General features: G+C 38.5%; 1 protein-coding gene across 7 annotated transcripts in view; it reads right to left on the reverse strand.

The window, feature by feature from the left end:
• LOC149240092 (prolyl 4-hydroxylase 1) overlaps positions 1-20,379 on the reverse strand; it is a 419,466-nt gene that overhangs the window by 323,283 nt on the left and 75,804 nt on the right. For 4 of the 7 annotated variants that reach the window (XM_089373626.1, XM_089373624.1, XM_089373628.1 and 1 more), the window contains exons 2-3: positions 16,258-16,305; positions 294-362 (exon numbers count right to left, since the gene is read on the reverse strand). In XM_089373626.1, the coding sequence (XP_089229752.1) occupies positions 294-362; positions 16,258-16,305 (117 nt within the window). The remainder of the gene's footprint in view (positions 1-293; positions 363-16,257; positions 16,306-20,379) is intronic. The other 3 variants (XM_089373625.1, XM_089373630.1, XM_089373629.1) reach the window with 1 other exon arrangement.

Consider the following 20,379-nt stretch of genomic DNA (forward strand, 5'->3'; position numbering starts at 1 on the left):
AAGTAAGAACATTTAGTATAAGAAACATGGTCCCAAGAGACCTTGATCTTCATAGCTTTTACAACCCTTGTATAGTTGCTAGAGTGGAACCTTCAAAAGGCATCAAGAGTATAAGTATTCATAATAATATAATATAAATAACTTGTTGATGTCAAACTTGCACTTCCTTCGATACCATGTGGTACTCCTACTTAATAACTAACTGTTTAAGTAAATGAAAACCTAACAATCAAACTATCTTCCAAAATAGCATCTCCCACCAGCAAACTCAACATAAGATATGATCATCTCACCTTTAGGTAGGTAAAGATATCCTTCTTGATTTTCACGTCCTTTTCTTCTATATAGAGGGAAGCTCGATCCTGTAAAATACCACAATAATAATGTTTTCATCATAATGAGCAATAATAAGGGAAAAGCGTTCGAACTTATTTTATCTATATCTTTCAATGGATTGTATAAATCATGCATTCTTACTTTTCAATGTAGAAAAATAAATCATACAACAATATTCATACAATTTTAAAATATCTAATTAATATTTTAGTGTTTCATATTTTTACACCTAACATGAACAAACTTTAGATGTAACCTTTAAATGGCTCCAAAACAAGCTTTAAATTCAAACTCATGATTTTCAAGTTGCTTCATTATCATAATTTTTTATTTGTTATCATATTATATATCATCAAAACAAGATAAATAAGGTAGCTTATCATTTTTGTCGGAAATACTGAGGGGGGTGAATCAATATTTCTTAGCAATTAGCACTTTATTAATCCTTTTCAGAGCATTAGTTAATCTTCAGCAATATTATTATTATTCAGTGTCAGATAGCAAAACCAGTAAACAACACCATACAACAATATAGAAAGATAGAGACAGTAGACACGAGATTTTTAAGTGGAAAACCCCCTCCGGGTCAAAAACCACCGAACACTTCTTAGTAATTGTCTTCTCCCTTTTAAAAGAAAATAATTACATCAAGTTTTCAACTACAACTGAAGGAAGCTCCAACCCCTTGATTTACAGGCTACAACCTGTAGGACGCTACTACACCCTAATAACATGTTGCAACAGGAAGGACGCCCCAATGCCTTGTAAGTCAAGCCACAACCTAGCGAGTGTCCCAACACTCTGTTTACCAGCTGTTATAGGAAGGATGCTTCTTCGCCCTGTAGTTTATCAGCGACAACTGAAAGGACGTCGCAACACCCTGTGTAGGCCATGACCTTCTCTAGCACCACTTTGCCACCCTGAAGAGATCTCAGGCCACAACCTGAAGGTGTCTCCAATCACCCTGAAGAGCCAGCAAACCACGTTTCACAATTTTCACATTGGATCCCCCTGTGCTCTAAATCAATAGAAGAAGGTTGTAAAGAAGATAGAATGTCCAGTCAAATCCTGGTAGCCACTGACCACTATACAACCTGCTCAAGTTGATCACTACTAAATGCTACCCAAACTATCACCGTACAACACTGCACATCAAACTCTGAGTGTCAACTGCACATCATTGTCACTGCTCAACTGCACAGCACGATCACAGATCACTGTTCACATAGGCCACTATATATCACTGTACTTCACAACACTGGCTAGCAAACATCACTAAATCAAAGACCCTGTACTGCTGCAAACATTGAACCCAAATGTCTGACAATGGCATACTCCAAGATGCCTCTAGTCATTCATATGACCTACTACCAATGCTCTCAATCTTGTTAGTTTTTGTAGCACTGGGTATGTTCTAGCCACAAAATTTGGTAGAGAGGCTAGAGTACATGAGATCTCCAAAACCCAGAAATCATTTCTGGAAATTCCACCTAAAAGTGTCTCAATTAGATTATTAACTGTTTTTTTATATTTTCTGAGTCTAACCTTAGGGAATATGGTTAATTAATCAGTATTAATTGAGATAAGGTGAGAATCATCTAAAACCTCACATGGATCGATCCAGAAATGATCATAGTCATCAATTATGTTTTAATCTTGGTCGTTGGTGCTCCAACAATGGATTATAAGAGGAGATTGATGTTGTGATGGAGAATACACCAGTGCAGATACTCAGTTGCCCCAGCAGTTCAATTTTCTCAGTAGTAGTAGCTCAGTAGAGAAGATAGAGCTAGAGGGTGAGTAGTAGGTGGAAGAGGAAGGTAGCAGCATTCCAGGAGGAAGGTTTCCAGTTCTCGGAAGAGGCAAAGGAAGGAAGGCCGAAATTCTCATAGGGCCAGCGTAAGCTTTGTGCAAAGGGTGACACAGGAGGCTAAGCGCAGAGGTTAGGGAGGTAATTTCGGTGGCAGAAATTAACTGTGGGGTGACAAGAAAATTATCACAATAATTTTACTAGTACTTTCCTCATATTAGATTGCCAGTTGGGCATCTTAATTATTGTACTCAAAATTGTTGTTGAAGAATAATAATAAAACCCTTGGATGGAGAAATCCTGAGGGCATAGTACTTAGGTGTGTTGACGAAATTGAGTCCAAGAAATTGGTTTCTGAGTTTCATTTGGGGTTTTGTGGTGGTCATTATGCTGCTAGAACTACCGCCCACAAAATTCTAAGAGTTGGTTATTATTGGCCTTCGATTTTTTCTGATGTGCATAAGTTTGTTAGATGTTGTCAAGCCTGCCAACTGTTCATTGGGAAACAGAAGCTTGCTGCCCTGCCCTTACAACATGTCGTTGTTGAGGCACCTTTTCAGCATTGGGGTCTGGACTTCATTGGGAAGTTTCATGAAAATTCTAGCAATGGCTACTCATGGATTTTGACTGCTACCAATTATTTCACTAAATGGGTTGAAGCCATCCCTGCTAAGAATAAAAAGTCATTATGTATTTCATTGAAAATAATATTATTACTAGATTTGGTGTCCTTGCTAAGATCACTACTGATAATGCCAAGGATTTTAGTTCTTCAGAATTTTCATCTTTTTGTTTCAAGTATGGCATTGTTATATCTCATTCGTCAAATTACTATCCTCAGGGTAATGGACTTGCTGAATCAAGTAATAAAAACTCATAACCATTATCAAGAAGATAGTAGGAGATAATAAGCGATCTTGGGATAGCAAAATCAAGTATGCTTTATGGGTAGATAGGATTACTAAAAAGAAAGCTACTAGTAAAAGTCCCTTTGAATTAGTTTATGGCTTGGATGTAACCTTACCTGTGCACCTGAAATTGCCAGCTTATCAACTCCTTCAGCATTTTTCCACTAATAAAGATATTGTTCAAAATAGAATTGATCAGATTGTGGAGTTGGATGAAACTCATAGAACAGCTTTTGATAATATATGTAAAAGTCAATCTAACATTAAGAAAAGCTTTGATAAATCATCTCGATCTAGATCTTTGCAGGTTGGAGATATGGTTCTCCTTTGGGATCGCAAAAATGAAAAACCAAGAAAACATAAGAAGTTTGACAGTTTGTGGCTAGGACCATACATTATCCGAGACATTGTTGGGCCAAATTCATTCCACTTGAGCAGATTGGATGGCGAACCACTTGACTTACCTGCGAATGGCCAAATGCTCAAGCTATTCTTCAAAGATGACATCTGATGCCATGGGGCATCCTCTATTTTGGATTCTCACATTCCTACAGTGCAACAACGTGTCCCCAAGTAGAGCCAGATGTTGACCACTACGTGTCAACGACCCATAGCAGTACACCCCCTTTTTCGCAAAAGAGATTGCACCCGATCGATATGTCTGCGTCGTCAAAGTTTTCCTTCAGCCTTACCCCAAAGCAGGAATGAATTTTGTCACCAGAATCTTAGGCGAGTCCTAATGTTATAAATCGAGTCTATGTAAAAGTGATTTGGGAATAGTCCTAACTATTTGGTTAGGTTATTTTGTTACAAATTGCTTAGTCTGCTAGATTATATTTGTGTCACAGAAATGGGTGGTCTGTGAGGATTTGTTTCAGATGGGTTCCCCCCTTGTGATGTAAAAGAAATGAAAATAATGATGTAAAGTGTCTTGAGGGTTGGAAAAATAATTTATCCCCTCATAGGTTAATTAATTAAATTTTCTGGACAAAATTAATAAAAATCCTAAGCCAGAAATTTAATTAATTATAGGTCCTAGGTGAATTTAAATTTTCCAAAAGCAAAATTCGTGGGTCCTTAAAATTCAAATTTTAAAAGCACCAGGGACTAAGGTAAATTGATTATTTTGCTAAATTTTAGGCCTTTGGTCCTTGGGGTTAAATCAAAGTCAAAATTTTGAGGAAATTAATGCAAAATTTTAATTTTTGAATTTATTAAAATGCATTTAGTTGAAAAATTCGAAATTTCCTCAATATTTAAAATTCGACGAATGAACTAAAATATTTTTCAAAACCATAGGCAGGAGTGAAAATTATTTCTAGACTGGAAATGTTGATGAATCCTGGACAGTGGATAGCGAACAGCGAATGAATAGCTAGGGTTTCAGGTTTCTGAGCTTCATGGAGGCATGCAAAGGGGGGAGCTCCACTCCCTCCTACAGGCAGGCAGTGGCCGGCCGCGGTAAGAAACCTATAGAATCTGTCAGAGGGCCTTCAGGAGAAAGGAAAAAGAATCTGGAAGAGGATCAAGATTTTACCAAACCAAGTGAGGTCAACAGCATAAAAGACAATGAGGAAGAAGACAAGAAACAGGGAGCAAAAAACAAGGCACAGAAGGGGCCATATAAACCCAAGACTGAGGTCACTCCTAGAATAGTTTTAAATGATCCTGGACTGTAGGCGCATAGGGACCACATGAGGACCTATGCTATCATTTGTAAATTCATGGGATTATGGCCCACTGAAAAGGCATTACAAACGTGGATTAAATACCATTGGAAACCGAAAGTAAGCATAGACCTACACCTTGGGTCAAAGGGTTTCTTCACTGTGATCTTTATAAATATTGAGGACAAAGACAAAGTGTTTGAAGGAGGACCCTACTTCTATGTGGCAGCAGGCCTCTACATGCCACCATGGATGATGAATTTTGTCCCGGAGCTAGAAACCTTTACTTTGATCCCAGTCTGGGTAAGACTCTACTCCCTACCCCTTGATTACTGGCAAACGGAATCGTTATTTGCCATAGGTAATAAACTAGGGCGTTTTGTTAAATCCTCTGAGGCCACCAAAAGGGGAAAATATACTTCCTTCGCACGAATATGTGTGGATATGGACCTATCGGGAGCCCTGCCAGATGAGGTCATCTTGGAAGTTTTTTATCAAGAATGGGTGCAAACAATAGATTATGAACATATTCCTTTCAGATGTCGCAGATGCCATGAGCATGGGCACCTATTTAGAGACTGCCCTCTCAGCAAGATAGAGAATAGAAGTAAAGCAACCACAATGAAAGACATTGAAAGCTTTCACAAAGTGGGGCATAGAGGAAAAGGGGGCAAAAGGGGGCCAAAGCAACAGCAAATAGAAGGGCAACAGGCCAGTCTACACAGGTTCCAAGTTCTCGAAGAAGAGGAAGAAATACCAAAAGCAGATCAGGTAATGGAAGGAAGCTCAGGGGAGAAGGAGAAAGAAGAAGATAGGGAACAAGCACAAGATGTTACCAAACAGAAAGAGACAATGCTGAGCGATGGAGAACTTGAGATGGATCAAGAAATGACTCAGAGTGAAATGGAAATGGAGGATCATGAACTGCAGGAGATTCTGGAAAGAGAAAACCTAGATCTGGAAGGATTCTTGAAACAGGGCACCATGGGAGGGGTAGACTCATTACCTCAAGAAGAGTTCAACAGATTATAGCAGTTGTTTCTATGGAAAACTCAGGCCAAAGGGCTGGAAAGGCAAAGAAACAATGAAAGGCAGGGCAACGAAGGAGTGAAAACTATGAAAACCACACCAGGATTAGCTCCCAGAAACCCAGGAAAGAAAAGAGGCAAGAAAAAGCAGAATGAGCTATTGATGGAATGTGGAAAGCTAATGATAGATTCAGGTAAGATGAAAGACCTATCCAGTTACTCCTTTACAAATCTTTAATAATGAAGTTCACAACTTGGAATATCAGAGGTTTAGGTAGTAAAAGAAAACAAAGAATACTTAGCAATAGAATGAAACAAGAAGCTCCGGATATGATCTTTATCCAGGAAACTAAATGTTCCATTCAAAAAATCAAAGAAATTCATAGCAAATGGCTCAATAGATTTGAGTTTCTAGAAGTTAAAGCAGATAATACAGCAGGAGGCATACTCACTCTTTGGAACCCCCAAAAGATTGGCATAATAGATGCTGAGGCATCTAGGAATTATTTATCAGTGATTATTCAACCTGTGGGAGACAGCGAGACTTATTTGGTCACGAATGTTTATGGCCCACAAAGACTGGATGATAAACTCATATTTCTAGATTCTCTTGTAGAACTAAGAGATAGACATGCAGGAGTTGCATGGATCTTGGGCAGGGACTTCAACATGATCAAATCGCTTTCGGAAAAAAAGGGGGAACAAGAACATTAAGCAAAGATTCTACAGCTTTTCAAGCTTTCATAGATAATATGAAGCTAGTTGACACTGAAATGAATAATGGCCTCTTTACATGGAACAACAAGAGAGGAGGGGAGTCTCAAGTAGCCTCGAAGTTAGACAAATTCATAATTTTGGAGGACCTTATGCTCACAGACAAGGAAATGATAGTGAGAATTCTCCCCTTTGGTGGCTCGACCATTGGCCTGTTCAAATGGAGGTACAGGGCATTGGTAGCCCCAAGAATAGACCTTTCAGATTTGAGAATATCTGGCTCATCCACCCAGATTTCATCAGCACTATAACAAGATGGTGGAAAGAAGATCTGCATATTTAGGGAACAAGAATGTTTCTGCTCCACAAAAGACTAAAATACATCAAGCTCTCAAAGACTGGAACAAGAATGTATTTGGCAATATTTTTGCAGCGAAAAAAGAGGTTGAAGATAAAATGCAGACACTCAATCAAACTCTTATTACAGAGGGCTTTGATAGAGGCAGAGATGAACAATCCACCAAACTTCATCACAACTGGGAGAACTTATGTAAACAAGAGGAAATATATTGGAGACAAAAATCTAGAGTTCAATGGCTAAAAGAAGGGGAACGAAACACCAGTTTTTTCCACAGATCCACCATGGCAAACAGATCCCATAATAGGATCTCTTCAATCAAGGACGAGGGAGGTCATCTTCGCAATTCCCATGAAGAGATAGAAACTGTGTTAGTCCAGCACTTTCAAGGTATAGCGAAGGAGACCACTGCAGACAGAGATCATTTTATCAGGGACTTAACAAGGCATATACCTAGACTAGTATCAAGAGAGGATAATTTCAATCTCAACAGGCCAGTGACTGAAGAGGAGGTCAGTGAGGCCGTTAAGGAGATGTAGAATGGCAAAGCGCCAGGCCCTGATGGTTTCAATGTGGATTTCTTTAAAGCCTATTGGAGCATTGTTAAACAAGATATTATGAATGTAGTGGAGGATTCCAGGTTGAATAGAACCATTCTGAAGGCGCTCAATACTTCTTTCATCTCCTTGATCCCCAAACAGGATAATGCTCAGACTCCGGACAGGTTCAGACCCATAGCTTTGTGCAATGTGGTGTATAAAATAATATCCAAAGTGGTTGCCAATAGACTTAAACCCCTTCTTCCTACTCTAGTTTCTGTGGAGCAATCAGGTTATGTGGAGGGTAGACAAATTCTCAACAACATCATTCAAGCGCATGAAGTGGTGCATTCATTGTTAAGCAATAGCAAGGCGGGAATGATTATGCAATTGGACCTTGCCAAAGCTTATGATAAGTTGAATTGGACCTATATTAGGAAGGTCCTTCTAGCCTTTGGCTTTGATCATAATTGGGTAAGATGGGTTACGGCACTAGTCACTTCTTCCAGCTTTTCAATTTTGGTCAATGATTCTCCTTCCAAGACCTTTACTCCTTCAAGAGGTCTCAGACAGGGAGATCCGCTCTCTCCCTTTCTCTTTATCCTCATGATGGAAGGACTTGGGCGGTCTATCAAGCATGCGAAAGAAGGGGGTAACATCAAGGGTATCCAACTTTCTGAAACTGGAAAAGCTTTGTCCCATCAACAATTTGTTGATGACACTATGTTGCAGGGAGTCCCCACGGTAAAAGAAGCTCTTGCTTATAAACAAATCCTGTGTGACTTTGCCATGGCCACAGGTATGGAGGTAAATCTGTCCAAATCTAAGATTTTTTTCTTTAATACTAATATCGCTATTTAGAGAAATATCTCCAGAATTCTGGGCTTTCAAAGGGAGGTCCTTCCTTCCAAGTACCTGGGAGTTCCTCTAACTGATAAACCTTTGCACAAAAGCATCTGGGAGCCGATAATTAATAAGATACAGGATAAAATCATAAAATGGACCATCAGATCTTTAAACTTGGCGGGTAGGTTGGTGCTTACAAAAGCTGTTTTGCAATCAATCCTCATTTTCATGCTTTCAACACTTCCAGCTCCAAAGGGAGTTTTACATCAATTTAAAACCATTCAAAGAGACTTTCTTTGGGGGAAGGGGTAGGAGAGAAAGAAATGGGCCTTGGTAGCCTGGGATAAGATATGTAAACCGAAAACCCATGGGGGTCTTGGATTGGATGATCCAGATGTACTCAGCAAGGTTTTAGGGGCAAAATTATGGTGGCGTTGGGTGAAAGATCCAAAGGCTCAGTGGGCTAGTGTTTGGAAAGAAAAATATGCTAGCACTTGGCAAGATAATGATCACATAAGGATGACGGGAATCATAAAAGGATCCCACATTTGGAATAAGGCCTGGGAGAATAGAGGCTTAGTGCAGAAAAACAGTTTCTGGGAAATCAGAGAAGGAGACCTTGCTCTGTTTTGGGAGGATAAATGGCAACAAGAACCTACATTGTTAAAAGAGGACTTTCTGGACCTTAAAAAACGAACGGATACCAAAGGGTTTTTCAAGGTTAAAGATTTTTGGGAACAAACCAGTATAGAAGACAAATGGAGAACCTGGAAGAATATAGAATTCGGGGATGACAACCCCTTGAAAGCAAAAGCAGATGCACTATTGACAATTTTGGACCAAAGGAAGATTCTTGTTTCAGAGGGGCATGACCAACTTAGATGGGGCAACAATAAAGAAGGTACCTTCAATATTAAGGAAGCCAAGAAGATATTCCTTGAGCTGGATTCCAATGTATCGGACAGGGTTTGGCAGAACCTTTGGAGGCATCAAGGTTGGATGAAAATTAAACTCTTCATGTGGTTGGTACATCATAAGAAAACTTACTTGGGAAAATATTAGGAAGAGGGGTGTTCTGGGACCTTCTAGATGGCAGCTCTGTGAAGCCCAAGAGGAGACAATGGAGCACCTTCTCAATCACTGCATCTTTACCTCTAGGTTGTGGGACACTTTTGCCACAATTTTCCAACAGACGGACAGGGACAAAGAAAGCATTATCAACACCCTAAATAACTAGAGACGAAACTTCTCTGAGTATGAGTTTCTTCACTTGGCTTGGGTTTTAACTCCAGGCTTCATAATTTGGAATGTTTGGAAAGAAAGGAACAATAGAATCTTCAAAAATGTACACAACACCACCCAACACATTTTTGAGCAGATCTTAAGACAGCTCAAGGAGACAGTTAGCACTATTGTGCAAAACTCCCCAAAAAATCCACCTTCAGAAAATGAGATGCAGATACTTCGTCAGCTGGGTATGCAGGGGCTTATACCACAGGGAATGGATAGGAAGGTTATGAATCCAGCAAATAAGCCAGATTATTGGCATCCTCCCCCTCAGGGTTTTCTGAAATTCAACATTGATGGGGCCTCAAAAGGCAACCCAGGTCTTGCTGGTTTTGGAGGAGTGCTACGAGATGATAATGGTTGTATTCTCTTTATTTTCCATTGCCATCTGGGAAGAGCTACAAACAATATGGCTGAATTAATGGCTCTTGAACAGTGTTTAGATTTCCTGAAGCAGGATAATCTCCAGAATATTATTATTGAAGCCGATTCTGAGTTGATCATTAACTCGGTTAAAAGAATATGCTGTGGAACAGAGCCGGAAAAAGTCTCAAGTCATTGGAGGCTGATCCAGGTCTTTCAAAGGATCCAATTTCACCTCCTAGACTTACGCACAGTGAGTTTCACTCATGTGCAAAGGACGGCCAATAAATTGGCGGACATTTTGGCCAATCAAGGAGTGGTATGCACTAAAAATAGGGTCAAGTTGATTTGGCGAGAGATGTCTCAGAATAGATTAAGGGAGGAGTGTTTTAGTCAGGCGAAAGAGGACAATAAGGTATTCCGAAACAGGGCCACAGAGACGGGATCTGGTTGACTTTTTTGCAGAGTTATGACACAAGTAAGGTCGCTTTTGGGATGCAGGTCTATGATTGGCAACAACGAACCAGAAGTTTCAGGGGGATGGCTGGAAGAAGGGATCTTCATCTTCCTTTGGCCTAGGCACTGGAATCCAGTCTTTCGCGGCAGCCGCAAAACCCTGCCATTTTGCCTGCGGTACCTTTACCGCCCTCGAAGTGGTTTCCGGTGTATCGCACCACCGTTAGGTTGGATGTGGTTTTTCTCATTTGGAAGCAATTCCACTCACCATGCAACACGTGGCTCAGAGTGGGGAGGAAATACTGCCCTCATCGCGTGGTAATCATCGGTGAGTTAAGGCCGCACGATATGATTCGTAACCGTTGGATCAATCGCGGTCATTCTACGGCCAGGATTAATCGTGCTTGTTGGTGGGTCCGAAACAGCGGTTAAAGCTCGAGCTATTCGCACGGCCTATCTGGAATCGCGCGCTTATGACAGATTTCGGGAGGAGAAAATAAACAATGGTTATGTTAAAAATGGACCCGATCGAATTATCAATTATGATCTACTGAGTCCATCGGGTCTGATTTGCTTGTTAAATGGTGTGCTTGTTGGCCACCCGAATTGTCTCTCATCCGCTGGATCTTTAGCTCAGGATCTAACGGATATTTGTGGGTTAAGCCTTTTGTACACTATTTCTTTTTTTATCAATTGAATAGAAGGATCCGCTCTCACCTTAGCAAAAAAAAAAAAATTCGACAGATGAGATTAAAAGAAATTTTGATCATCATCAACAGTCGAGATTACTTTGACAAGGATCACTCAAACTAGCCGTTGGAGGATTTATCTTTAAATAGGAGGTCATTTGTCACTCAGTTAATTCGATCTAGGAGTCGTGTGCTAAGTGAAAGCTCTCTTGTAATCTTTTTCATGAGCAATAAAGAAAGACTTTGGGGTTAATTTCTGCTGGTGTTACTCTTCATGGAAATGTTGTAAGATGTGTTATTTTCATGCATAGATTTCCTTTTTAGCCATTGATAATAGCTTTCTAGAGAGTGGTTTGAGCACAGGTATCTTGCTCAATCACTAGGGTTTAAATGGTAATTTAAATTTTGAATATAATAGCAGGTATCTCTATTAGATTTGAATTTTATTATTGTTTTCTCGCTTTGTGTTAATGGTTGAATTGAGTTGTGGAAGAATTTCTTGATTTTTTAGATCATCAGACGTTCGGGGAAGTTTTCAGTTGGACCAGCCAACTCTTGATTCGTATTTTCTGAAGAGCCCAGCTTGATTTGATCCCAGGCTTATCATAAGATTTTTATTGGTGATGCATAAAGGGTTTTAGGCAAATCAACTCCGTTTAAATTAAAATCTTCAAATTTTCCTGCGCTAAGCTAATAAATCTGGCTTTTAAAGAGCCCTATATTATCAGATTTGGGAGGAGAGTTGGACTCACACTCGCCAGATCTGATAGATTTGTTGTTCCTGTGCATAGATCTGTAATTTTTGTTTTTACTTTTCTGACTAGGCTTTCTAGGGTTTCATTTATTTTGTATATCCGATTTCTGGGTGTTTGTGTTTTCAGGTATAGGTTGCAGATCTGAAGGTGAAGTTTGAATTTTGAAGCCAGATCTAGCCCTGGAGGGTAAGATCTGGCCTCAAAACCAACTTTGGAAGGGACATTATTTTTGTAGTCTAAGGGTATTTTTTCTGGGGAAAAGTTTTGAGGGTTTTCATTCAAATAAATCTGAGGCATTGGTTTTGAAATTTTAATTAAAATTTTCTATTTGCTGCTTGGGTTTGGGTTTTTCGAATTTCTCTATGCCTGAGGTCGAAAATTTCGATTTTTTTCTACATCCTGGGGTCTCCTAAAGACTTTAGATCCTTCCTCCTGCATGCATTCCTTCAAACCCTCGCTAATATCAATCATCAGTCCAGTTCTTTATAAAATCTGTGTATTCCCTCATTTCTTGACTTTACCTCCTCGCTTATTCACGCCATGCTTGCCTAACCTTCCATCTATCAGCAGCTCTCATCACCTGTACGCTGCCATATACTGCGTCTTCATTTGCTGCCCCTTTCTTTCATTACCAATCCATTTCCTCTCTTCCTCTCGATGAAGCTGGCTAATCCCTCAACGCTGCAGTCTCAACATTCTCCCCTCACCTGTGTACTGCCACAAGCATCCTCGTAGCAGCGTTCTCTTTCCTTATCCACAGCTCGATCCTTCCGCTCCACGTTGCCCTCACCCTGTCCGTCGACTTGGAGAATCCTCATTCCCTCGCTCCCTCGACCCTCATACCTATACGCATCTCCCTTCTTCCTCATGCATTCCTCGCTGCCCTATTCCTTTCACTCCATTCTCCCCTTCCATCCCCTTCCATCCCCTTCCCTCTTTGAGCTATCCGGCCTTCATTCCCTTTCGTTGTCTGTCGCTCTCCATTTCTATTATCCTTCACTTTGTTGTTGCATTTCCATTAGCCCTCCATGTGTCCATTCTTGTTGCCTCGCCGGCTTCACCTGCAATAAACCTGCATCCTCTCCTCGCAGCTATCACTGTCGAGCAAATCTCCTCTCCCGTCGTCGACCTACAAACAAACCTCATCTCCCCGCCGTCAAGCAAGCTTCAGCTTCCGCAAACCTACATTCACATCTAAAACAAAACATTCGACTTTATGTTTAACGCATGAGGTAAGTTAGGTTTTGGGTGGATTTTTATTTTTCATTAGAGATAGATTTAGCCCTTTTCGATTTATTTAGTTAGGTTCGATATATCTTTTAGTTTATGATTTTGGTTTTTTTCATAGCTTTGTTTGTTGATCTAGAAAATAAATAAACATAAAAAGGGCTTTCGATTTTGTTTTTCCTTTCACATTGTTCAGTTTAATTTTGATTTTTTTTTTCGTATCATTCAAATCTTCAAAAAAATATAAATAATCTAAAAACCCTAAAAAAATTTAAATAAAAGCTTAAAAAAAAAAAAGCTAAAAGGGCCTTCAAATTAATTTTATTTGATTTTGAGGCATCCTGAAATTTTTAAATCAAAAGTAAATTTTTAGCGTTAAAAGATATTTTTAGAATTTTTTATGTGGCCTCTAGCCCATTAAAAAATTTAAAATATATTTAATCTTTCGATTTACTTTGGTCATATTAAAAGAAAATCTTGATTAATCATTTACTGCACATTAAGTCTTGCTTAGCATATTGAGAAAAAGATTTCCTAAAGGACTAACTAAATTTGTCAAATTTTTAATTCCTTCTTGGTATCTTTTGTGCTAAGGATAAAATCTAATGGTGAATTTTTGTGGTATTGGTATTTGTCATTTCTCTATAATTAAATGTGCTTAAATTTTTATATCTAAAGATTAGCTATTGGAAAGTGGTGAATTTCCTAGATTTGGGTCACTAAGCATAATCATCTAAACTGGTTAGCATTTAAATTTCGTGGTTGTTTAAAGTATTTGTATCTCTTGAAATTTAATTGCTAGAACATTGTGCATCTCTTGAATATCTTGCATCTATAAAAATATATCATCATTGCTTGAACTATTTAATGCTCGTTACATGTTAAGACATTTTGTAAATATTTTCAAGCGATTGTTAAAAAAAATTATCGTGAAATTATAAATAAATTACATACCTCTGTTTCCTAAGAAGCTATTGCTAATCGATTACTTGGTCTTTATTTCACTAACAAGATCGTTGACTCCATAAGGCACTGGTATTAACTATTTAAAATCTAATCAAATCTTAGGTCTTGTTGAATCTTAATCAAGTACTTGATCGCCTCGCTGTGTCTCCTAAACTGGTTGGTTCCCAACTAGTTCTTCTTCATTCCATTTTTCCATAGGGTCTACCCCCCTTAGCCTGCTATAGGGAGACAGCTTAAACGGAGAGATTGGGGATCAGGGTGACAGCCCCCAATCTGAGTGTTGTCGCGGTGCCTAGACATTCTGTGCGACAACAGGACCCTAAGTCTAAACTTAGGAAAATAAAATAATTAAAGGGTATTAATATAAACTGTGAATGTAACTTCTAGAAGAAGACAAGGATCAAGCAGAAATGATCTCAGCCATTGATTAGCTTCTAATTTGGGGCATCGAATGTCAACGAGGAGATTATTTAAGGAGGCTTGAGGGTCATTTGGAAAAACACACAGAGAATTCAGAAATATGATTTTCTGAAGCAGAGTAGAGGAGCTGCCGGGAGATTTTCGATAGTGGGCTATTGCAGTGAGGGGCAAGGATAGTTGGGTTGGAGTATCTTCTTCAGGACCCAAGATACACAACAGAGAGACAGAGAAGCAAAGGGACACCAGGAGGAGGCAGAGGGACACCAGGAGGAGGCAGCGTAGACCCAGGAGGGGTTGACGCTAGGCCAGAAGGGCCCACGCAGAGCTTGACACTGAGCTAGGAGGGCTCACACAAAAGTTGTGCAGTCTTCGGCGCAGAAGTCCAAATTTGTTGAGGGAGCTAGCATTTCTGAGTCAGGAGCACTTGAAACTACTCAAGAGGGAAAACGTTTCCCAATTGAGCTGACGCAGAACCTTTTGAGGCCTACGCCAGGCCAGCGCAAAGATAGCCAGGGACAATTGGTTCAATTGTCGGATCAGACGAGACTTGCCAGGTAGAGTGAGGTAGTCTCACTAAGTTTTTCTGCCAGTTTATTTTCTCTGTAACTGGATTGCCAAAAGGGCATCCAAAGTTGTATTCAAAAACTACTAAATAATATAAAACCCTCAGAGCTGCTACACCGGTTTTCCCACATTGGGTTTTTCCAGGGACATTTGTCCAAAAAAACTGTCACTTGCGTGAATTTTTCTCTATTGTTCTATTCTTGTTTTCGGCATATTATTTAATTGGTGTAGGCTGCAGTGTATGTATTTCAATGTTTGCCGTAGGAAACTGCAAATAACTTGTTCATGTAAATGTAACAAGTAGGAGAAATATCATCAGTTGTTGCAAGGGGGATTCCCGGGTTTAAGGAATTTTCACAAAGAAAGAATAAGTCTGAATTTCCAACTATCACAAATTCAAACTGAGAGTAATACTACTAGTTTTTAATTTGATATTTTGAGGCTAAGCCAAGGTTTAGGGATGTTGTAATTCTAGTGTTAAACTGTCAAACTGTCATATCATATAATAAAAAAACAAGCCTTCACGTTCCAGATATCATATATTATGGCTAAACTCAATAGACACATCAGCTGCAAAGAGAAATCGAATAAAAGAATAAATAAATAAGTTCCAGAAAAATTGAAATAGAATTCCCAGGTATTTAATTTCAGTTGAAAGAAAGACATTATGGACTAGGTCAAAAAATCTACAAGGATCTATGCTTTCTTGGTAAATCTTTGTGTGTAATGTAGAATTGCAACGTTGTCAAATGTTTTGGGTCTGAGTTGCTGCTGAGTATAGTGTTCTCTGCCTCTCCTCTTCTCTAGATAGGCCCAAGGGGTTGTGTTTGGAGACAAATGGATGGTCCAACATGCAGAGAGAAATATGTGGGATGTGATCAGACTGTCGGGCATCTCTTTCTTATAAAAGCCACGCTGTCAAGCAACTTACGATGAGGTGAATACTCAGTTCAATTTTGGAGAAGTTTCTGCTTTTAGATCTGATCTGGCTATCCAGATTTCAGACATGAATGCTATTTTTAGGAAATGTGTAGAAGCTCTTCAAGTCGGAACCGAAGTGCATATGCTAACTCTCCTTTCATATTTAAGGAGGATGATATCATCATTCATGTATCTGTTTTTTGGCTTCTGGATGTGTTAAACTTAATGTATATGTATATTGATCTATACTGTAATATATGTTGCATTTAAAGAAAAGAAAGAAAAAAGAAAAGCTTTACAGCATTGGTCAATGAAAACAGTCTCTTGGGAATTGGTACATCTATAGCATACAACAAATATCTGATAAAAGCCTTGCAGTTTAAAAATACAGGATGTGGGATACCAGCTGACTCTTCCAAGCGCCGAATAAATGCCAACTGAAACAATGCACCTGCAACAAAAGCAACAAGAATGTTTTCTTCAGTGCATCTTTCCCAACGTTTCTTCAACAAATTCTAAATGTATTGGTTCTGCATCAAAAACTGACTTTTCTAACAGCAATCCATGATATGGAATCTGAATACCAAATAGATACATTTTTTTCATTATCTAAGCATGAAAATTGCTGTGATCAATCTGAATTTTTGTAGTCATTTTATCTAGTGTAAAAAGTGAATGACTAATTATGCTTTAGACCTGTTTATCTGAAGTTATTAGCTTTGCCCAAATTATTCGCTAATGTCAAAATAAAAATAATAAGTGTGACTCCATTTATGAAAGAACCATGAAATATCTTTGAAATCAAAAGATCAGTTAAAACATTTTCAAACTACATTATGGCAGTGGAATACCAAATCCTGGCTTCCCACTAGATCACAATAGGGCAAAGGTTATAGTCCATAAATGTACAGTCCTGCAGAAGTCGCTAGCCTATATGTCATATATTGTGATTTACTTGTTAGCTACATTCTATTGTGATTTATTTCATCTATTGTCAAATTAAGGTAGCTCCCTAAATACATCAAAATATTACCATAGGATTTGTAGTGGACTTAGAACAGTATACTGTTTTGTAAAGTAACGATGACTCCCATAAATGTAGAAAAACAATTAAAGTCAACATCGAAGATCATTCTTCACAAATTCACACCATAGTATACAACCAAGAACAGATAACACCCAGAATATAGCATCATACCAGTTGAGAATTTTAACTAAGATGATAATTGTTGATAGATGTAGTATTAAAGAAAGTACCTATGTTGCACTGGTGTTGCAAATGGGGGAATGGCGGGGACCGGGGAACGTGTACCTAGAACAGCTAGAGCACAACCCAAATTTTTCAGGGGATATATGCAGAATTCACTATTAACATTTGTAGTTGTTTCAAGCTCATCAGCATGACAAGTTATACTTGCCAATTATGAAAAATATTAAGCAATTTTAAAAAGGGCTGAGTGACATTCCATTATTGGCCACTAGACATGAGCTTTAGCTTTAAGAAACTTAACTGTAACTACTTTCAATTTATAATAAGGTCCATGAAGGATCTATCAGACTAAGAACTGTCTTCATAGCAGGTTTTTTGTCCTTGTATTTCTTGTAAATGATGATTATGTTAAACATAAAAGGCGTACCCTTCTCAATAGGTTTTGCAAATTTTATAGTAGTGTTGAAAACCACTATAAAATACTTTGGTTTTGTAAAGAGATTAAATTCATATTTTAGATTAAGAAGAGGATTGAAGAGGAATTTATTTAAACATTTAGTACCCAATCCAAGTCGCTATTATATGATTATTTTCACAATGCTTGAGGTTGGGATCGTGCAAGCACTAAACATGAATGACTCCTCGAGACCCACATACAATATGTAAAATCTAAGATGATTCAAAAAATGAGAAAGAACGAGAATAACCACAAAAATTGCCCTTTCAAAATGTTGCATTTTCTGTCTTCTTGACATGGAAACTGCTTCTTATAATTTTACCATTGAAAATACAATATCTAAATCACCAGAAATCCAAATTGAAAGCCATCATACAAAACCCATGTTTTTGTTGATTTTTGGTACCATCGAATGTGCTCTAGCTCCAAAATTTTGTGGAGGGTTTAGTCTTTAGAATACATGAGATCTCCAAGACCCAGAAATCGTTTGAAGAAATTCCACCCGGATGAGGACTTATTAAAATAATTAATATTTTTAATGGGTTCCTAAGTCTAAACTTAGGAAAATAAAAATATTAATGGGTATTAATAAAGATAAGGGTGAGAAGCTTCTAAGAGACGAGGATCAAGTCTGTTTTGATCTTCGCCGTTGATTGGAGACTTAATCTTGGCCGTTGATTCATCAACAAGAAAAGTATAAGAGAAGACTTGAGGATCATTTGGAAAGAAACCAGCGAATACTCAGTATCCCAAGCAAAATCGATTCTCAAAGAGAAGGAGATCGATTTCAGATGGAGAGTTGCAGGGTGGAGGAAGAGAAGGGCATCAGCAGCAGTCAGTCACTGAGAAGGAGGTGACGCAGAGGTATTGAGAGACAACGCAAAGGGAAGATGCAGTCCAGGAGACACAGTCCTCACGCAGGCTGACGCAGAGGGACGCAGAACCACGCAAAGTGACGCAAAAGTGACGCAGAGCTGGGAGAAGGGTCTCCAGGGTGTCAGAAAGTTTCCAGGAAAGGGATGAACCTTGTCTCAGGTGTTTTCTCTCAGTAGTGTCTCAGTTTCTCTGTAAAATCATTCCTTGTAAAAGTGATTGTTGTTGAAGATTAATAAAACCCTTATCTGCTGCACCGGTTTTCCCACAATTGGTTTTTTCGGAGACAATTGTCCAAAAATAACTGTGTTGATGTGATTGGTTATTGTGCTTGTTATTTTCTCTATGAAATTATGTGATAACTGCAATAGAATTTATTTTAATATTTGTTGAAGGGATTTCGTAAATAACTTATTGTGAGAAATAAGTAGGTGAAATAAATCAGTTACTGCAGTGGAATTTCGGGTTAGAAATTTTCACAGTTTTTAGTTTCAACTTGTACAAAAAATTTAGATTCAATGCATTACAAAAATAATGGATGGGCAAAATGATCATATTGTTCAAACCATCCATGTCCATGATTGTCAAAACTGAAGCTATATGCTTGGGTTATCCTTGGAATCTTCCTAGAGTATCCTTGAAATTTGTCAAGAACATCCATTTTACCCAAACTAATTCACAATTTCACTAGTCTATTTTCACTCAACTCAACAAATATTAACGTTATTCATAATCTTTCACCTGTTGAAATCCTCGACCACTTTGACACCAGAGGAAACTTCCAAGGAAAGATAAAATTGTAAGAAATTGCACATATAACAACAGAGCCTGTTGTGGCTTCTTCCAAGCCATATATAACTTGTGGGGCAAAGGATGCAATCAAGAAGTTTCCGGCAACAAAAACTGAGGGGCAAAATTGAGAGTTCTTGCCAAAGAGACAATGTTGTTCAGTAGAGCTCGAATAGTTCTAGTATAGTAGACAAAGATTCCTAAAACCAAACCACCAACGTCTCCTATGTAATGTATAAGTGGTTGCAAATAAAACTCATGTGCAAAAGTGTTAAAACCTCTACTCCAACAATCTAGGCAAATAACTCTCCTTTGATTTACCTAATGAAAAAATAGTTTAAATTGAATTCTTCAACTCATAGAATTAAATATACTTGCTGGAAATTTAATTGGAAATAAAAAAAACAATGGAAACTACAAGAAACCAATCTCCAAAATAGACATAGAAATTTCCACTCCTCAAATATCAGCTTTTCATTAAGATTACTGCAAGCTTACAAGGGCTTCCAAACTAGAAAAATAGCCTTCGAGAAAACAAACAAAATTACAACAAAACCTGGTTGTTCTAGTGCACAATATGTTAACTCAAAATGTAGCTTGGAAGGCGATTCTATGTTAGAAAATCAGAAAGGCAGAAAGATTCTCTTATGTTGATAATTACTTGTGATATTCTTGTATTCTTATTAACTTTCTTTATGTTCTTCTTTTATCTTATTTTCATCAAGCAATCATCAAATCAAAACATGAAGATCAACGACACCAGATGTAGGCACTCAACCAGGGCTAAAACCCCTCTCTAGGGGAAAACCCAGTCAAACTCTTCCACTAATCAAATTGAGATAGACCAAGACCTTAGACCTAACAAAAGACTCTTCTCACTCCACCAAGTCAGCCCTCAAACTGTCCTTTCAAACTCCAAAGATCAACTGCATCAAAGACAAACTTTCGGCCCAACTACTTCAGATTTTCGACCCAGCTACTTCAGAATTTCAGCCCAGCGACAATTCTGCAATTTTGGCCATTCCATAGCTTCAACTCCTTTGCACATGTGAGACAAAGAAAGAAAAATTCGACCTTTTTTTGCTTGACAATGTCTTCCTTTTCCTTCGCTAACTTTTCCTCCTCCTTCCTTGAATTTTAGGCCCTTTTACTACTTCCAGCTATTGCAAATCAAACTTGAGTGAGTGTGCTCCAAA

Source organism: Pinus tabuliformis, chromosome 8 (genome assembly GCF_031772625.1).
Source record: "Pinus tabuliformis cultivar Carrire ecotype Pingquan chromosome 8, CPIR1, whole genome shotgun sequence".
Lineage (NCBI taxonomy): Eukaryota > Viridiplantae > Streptophyta > Pinopsida > Pinales > Pinaceae > Pinus > Pinus tabuliformis.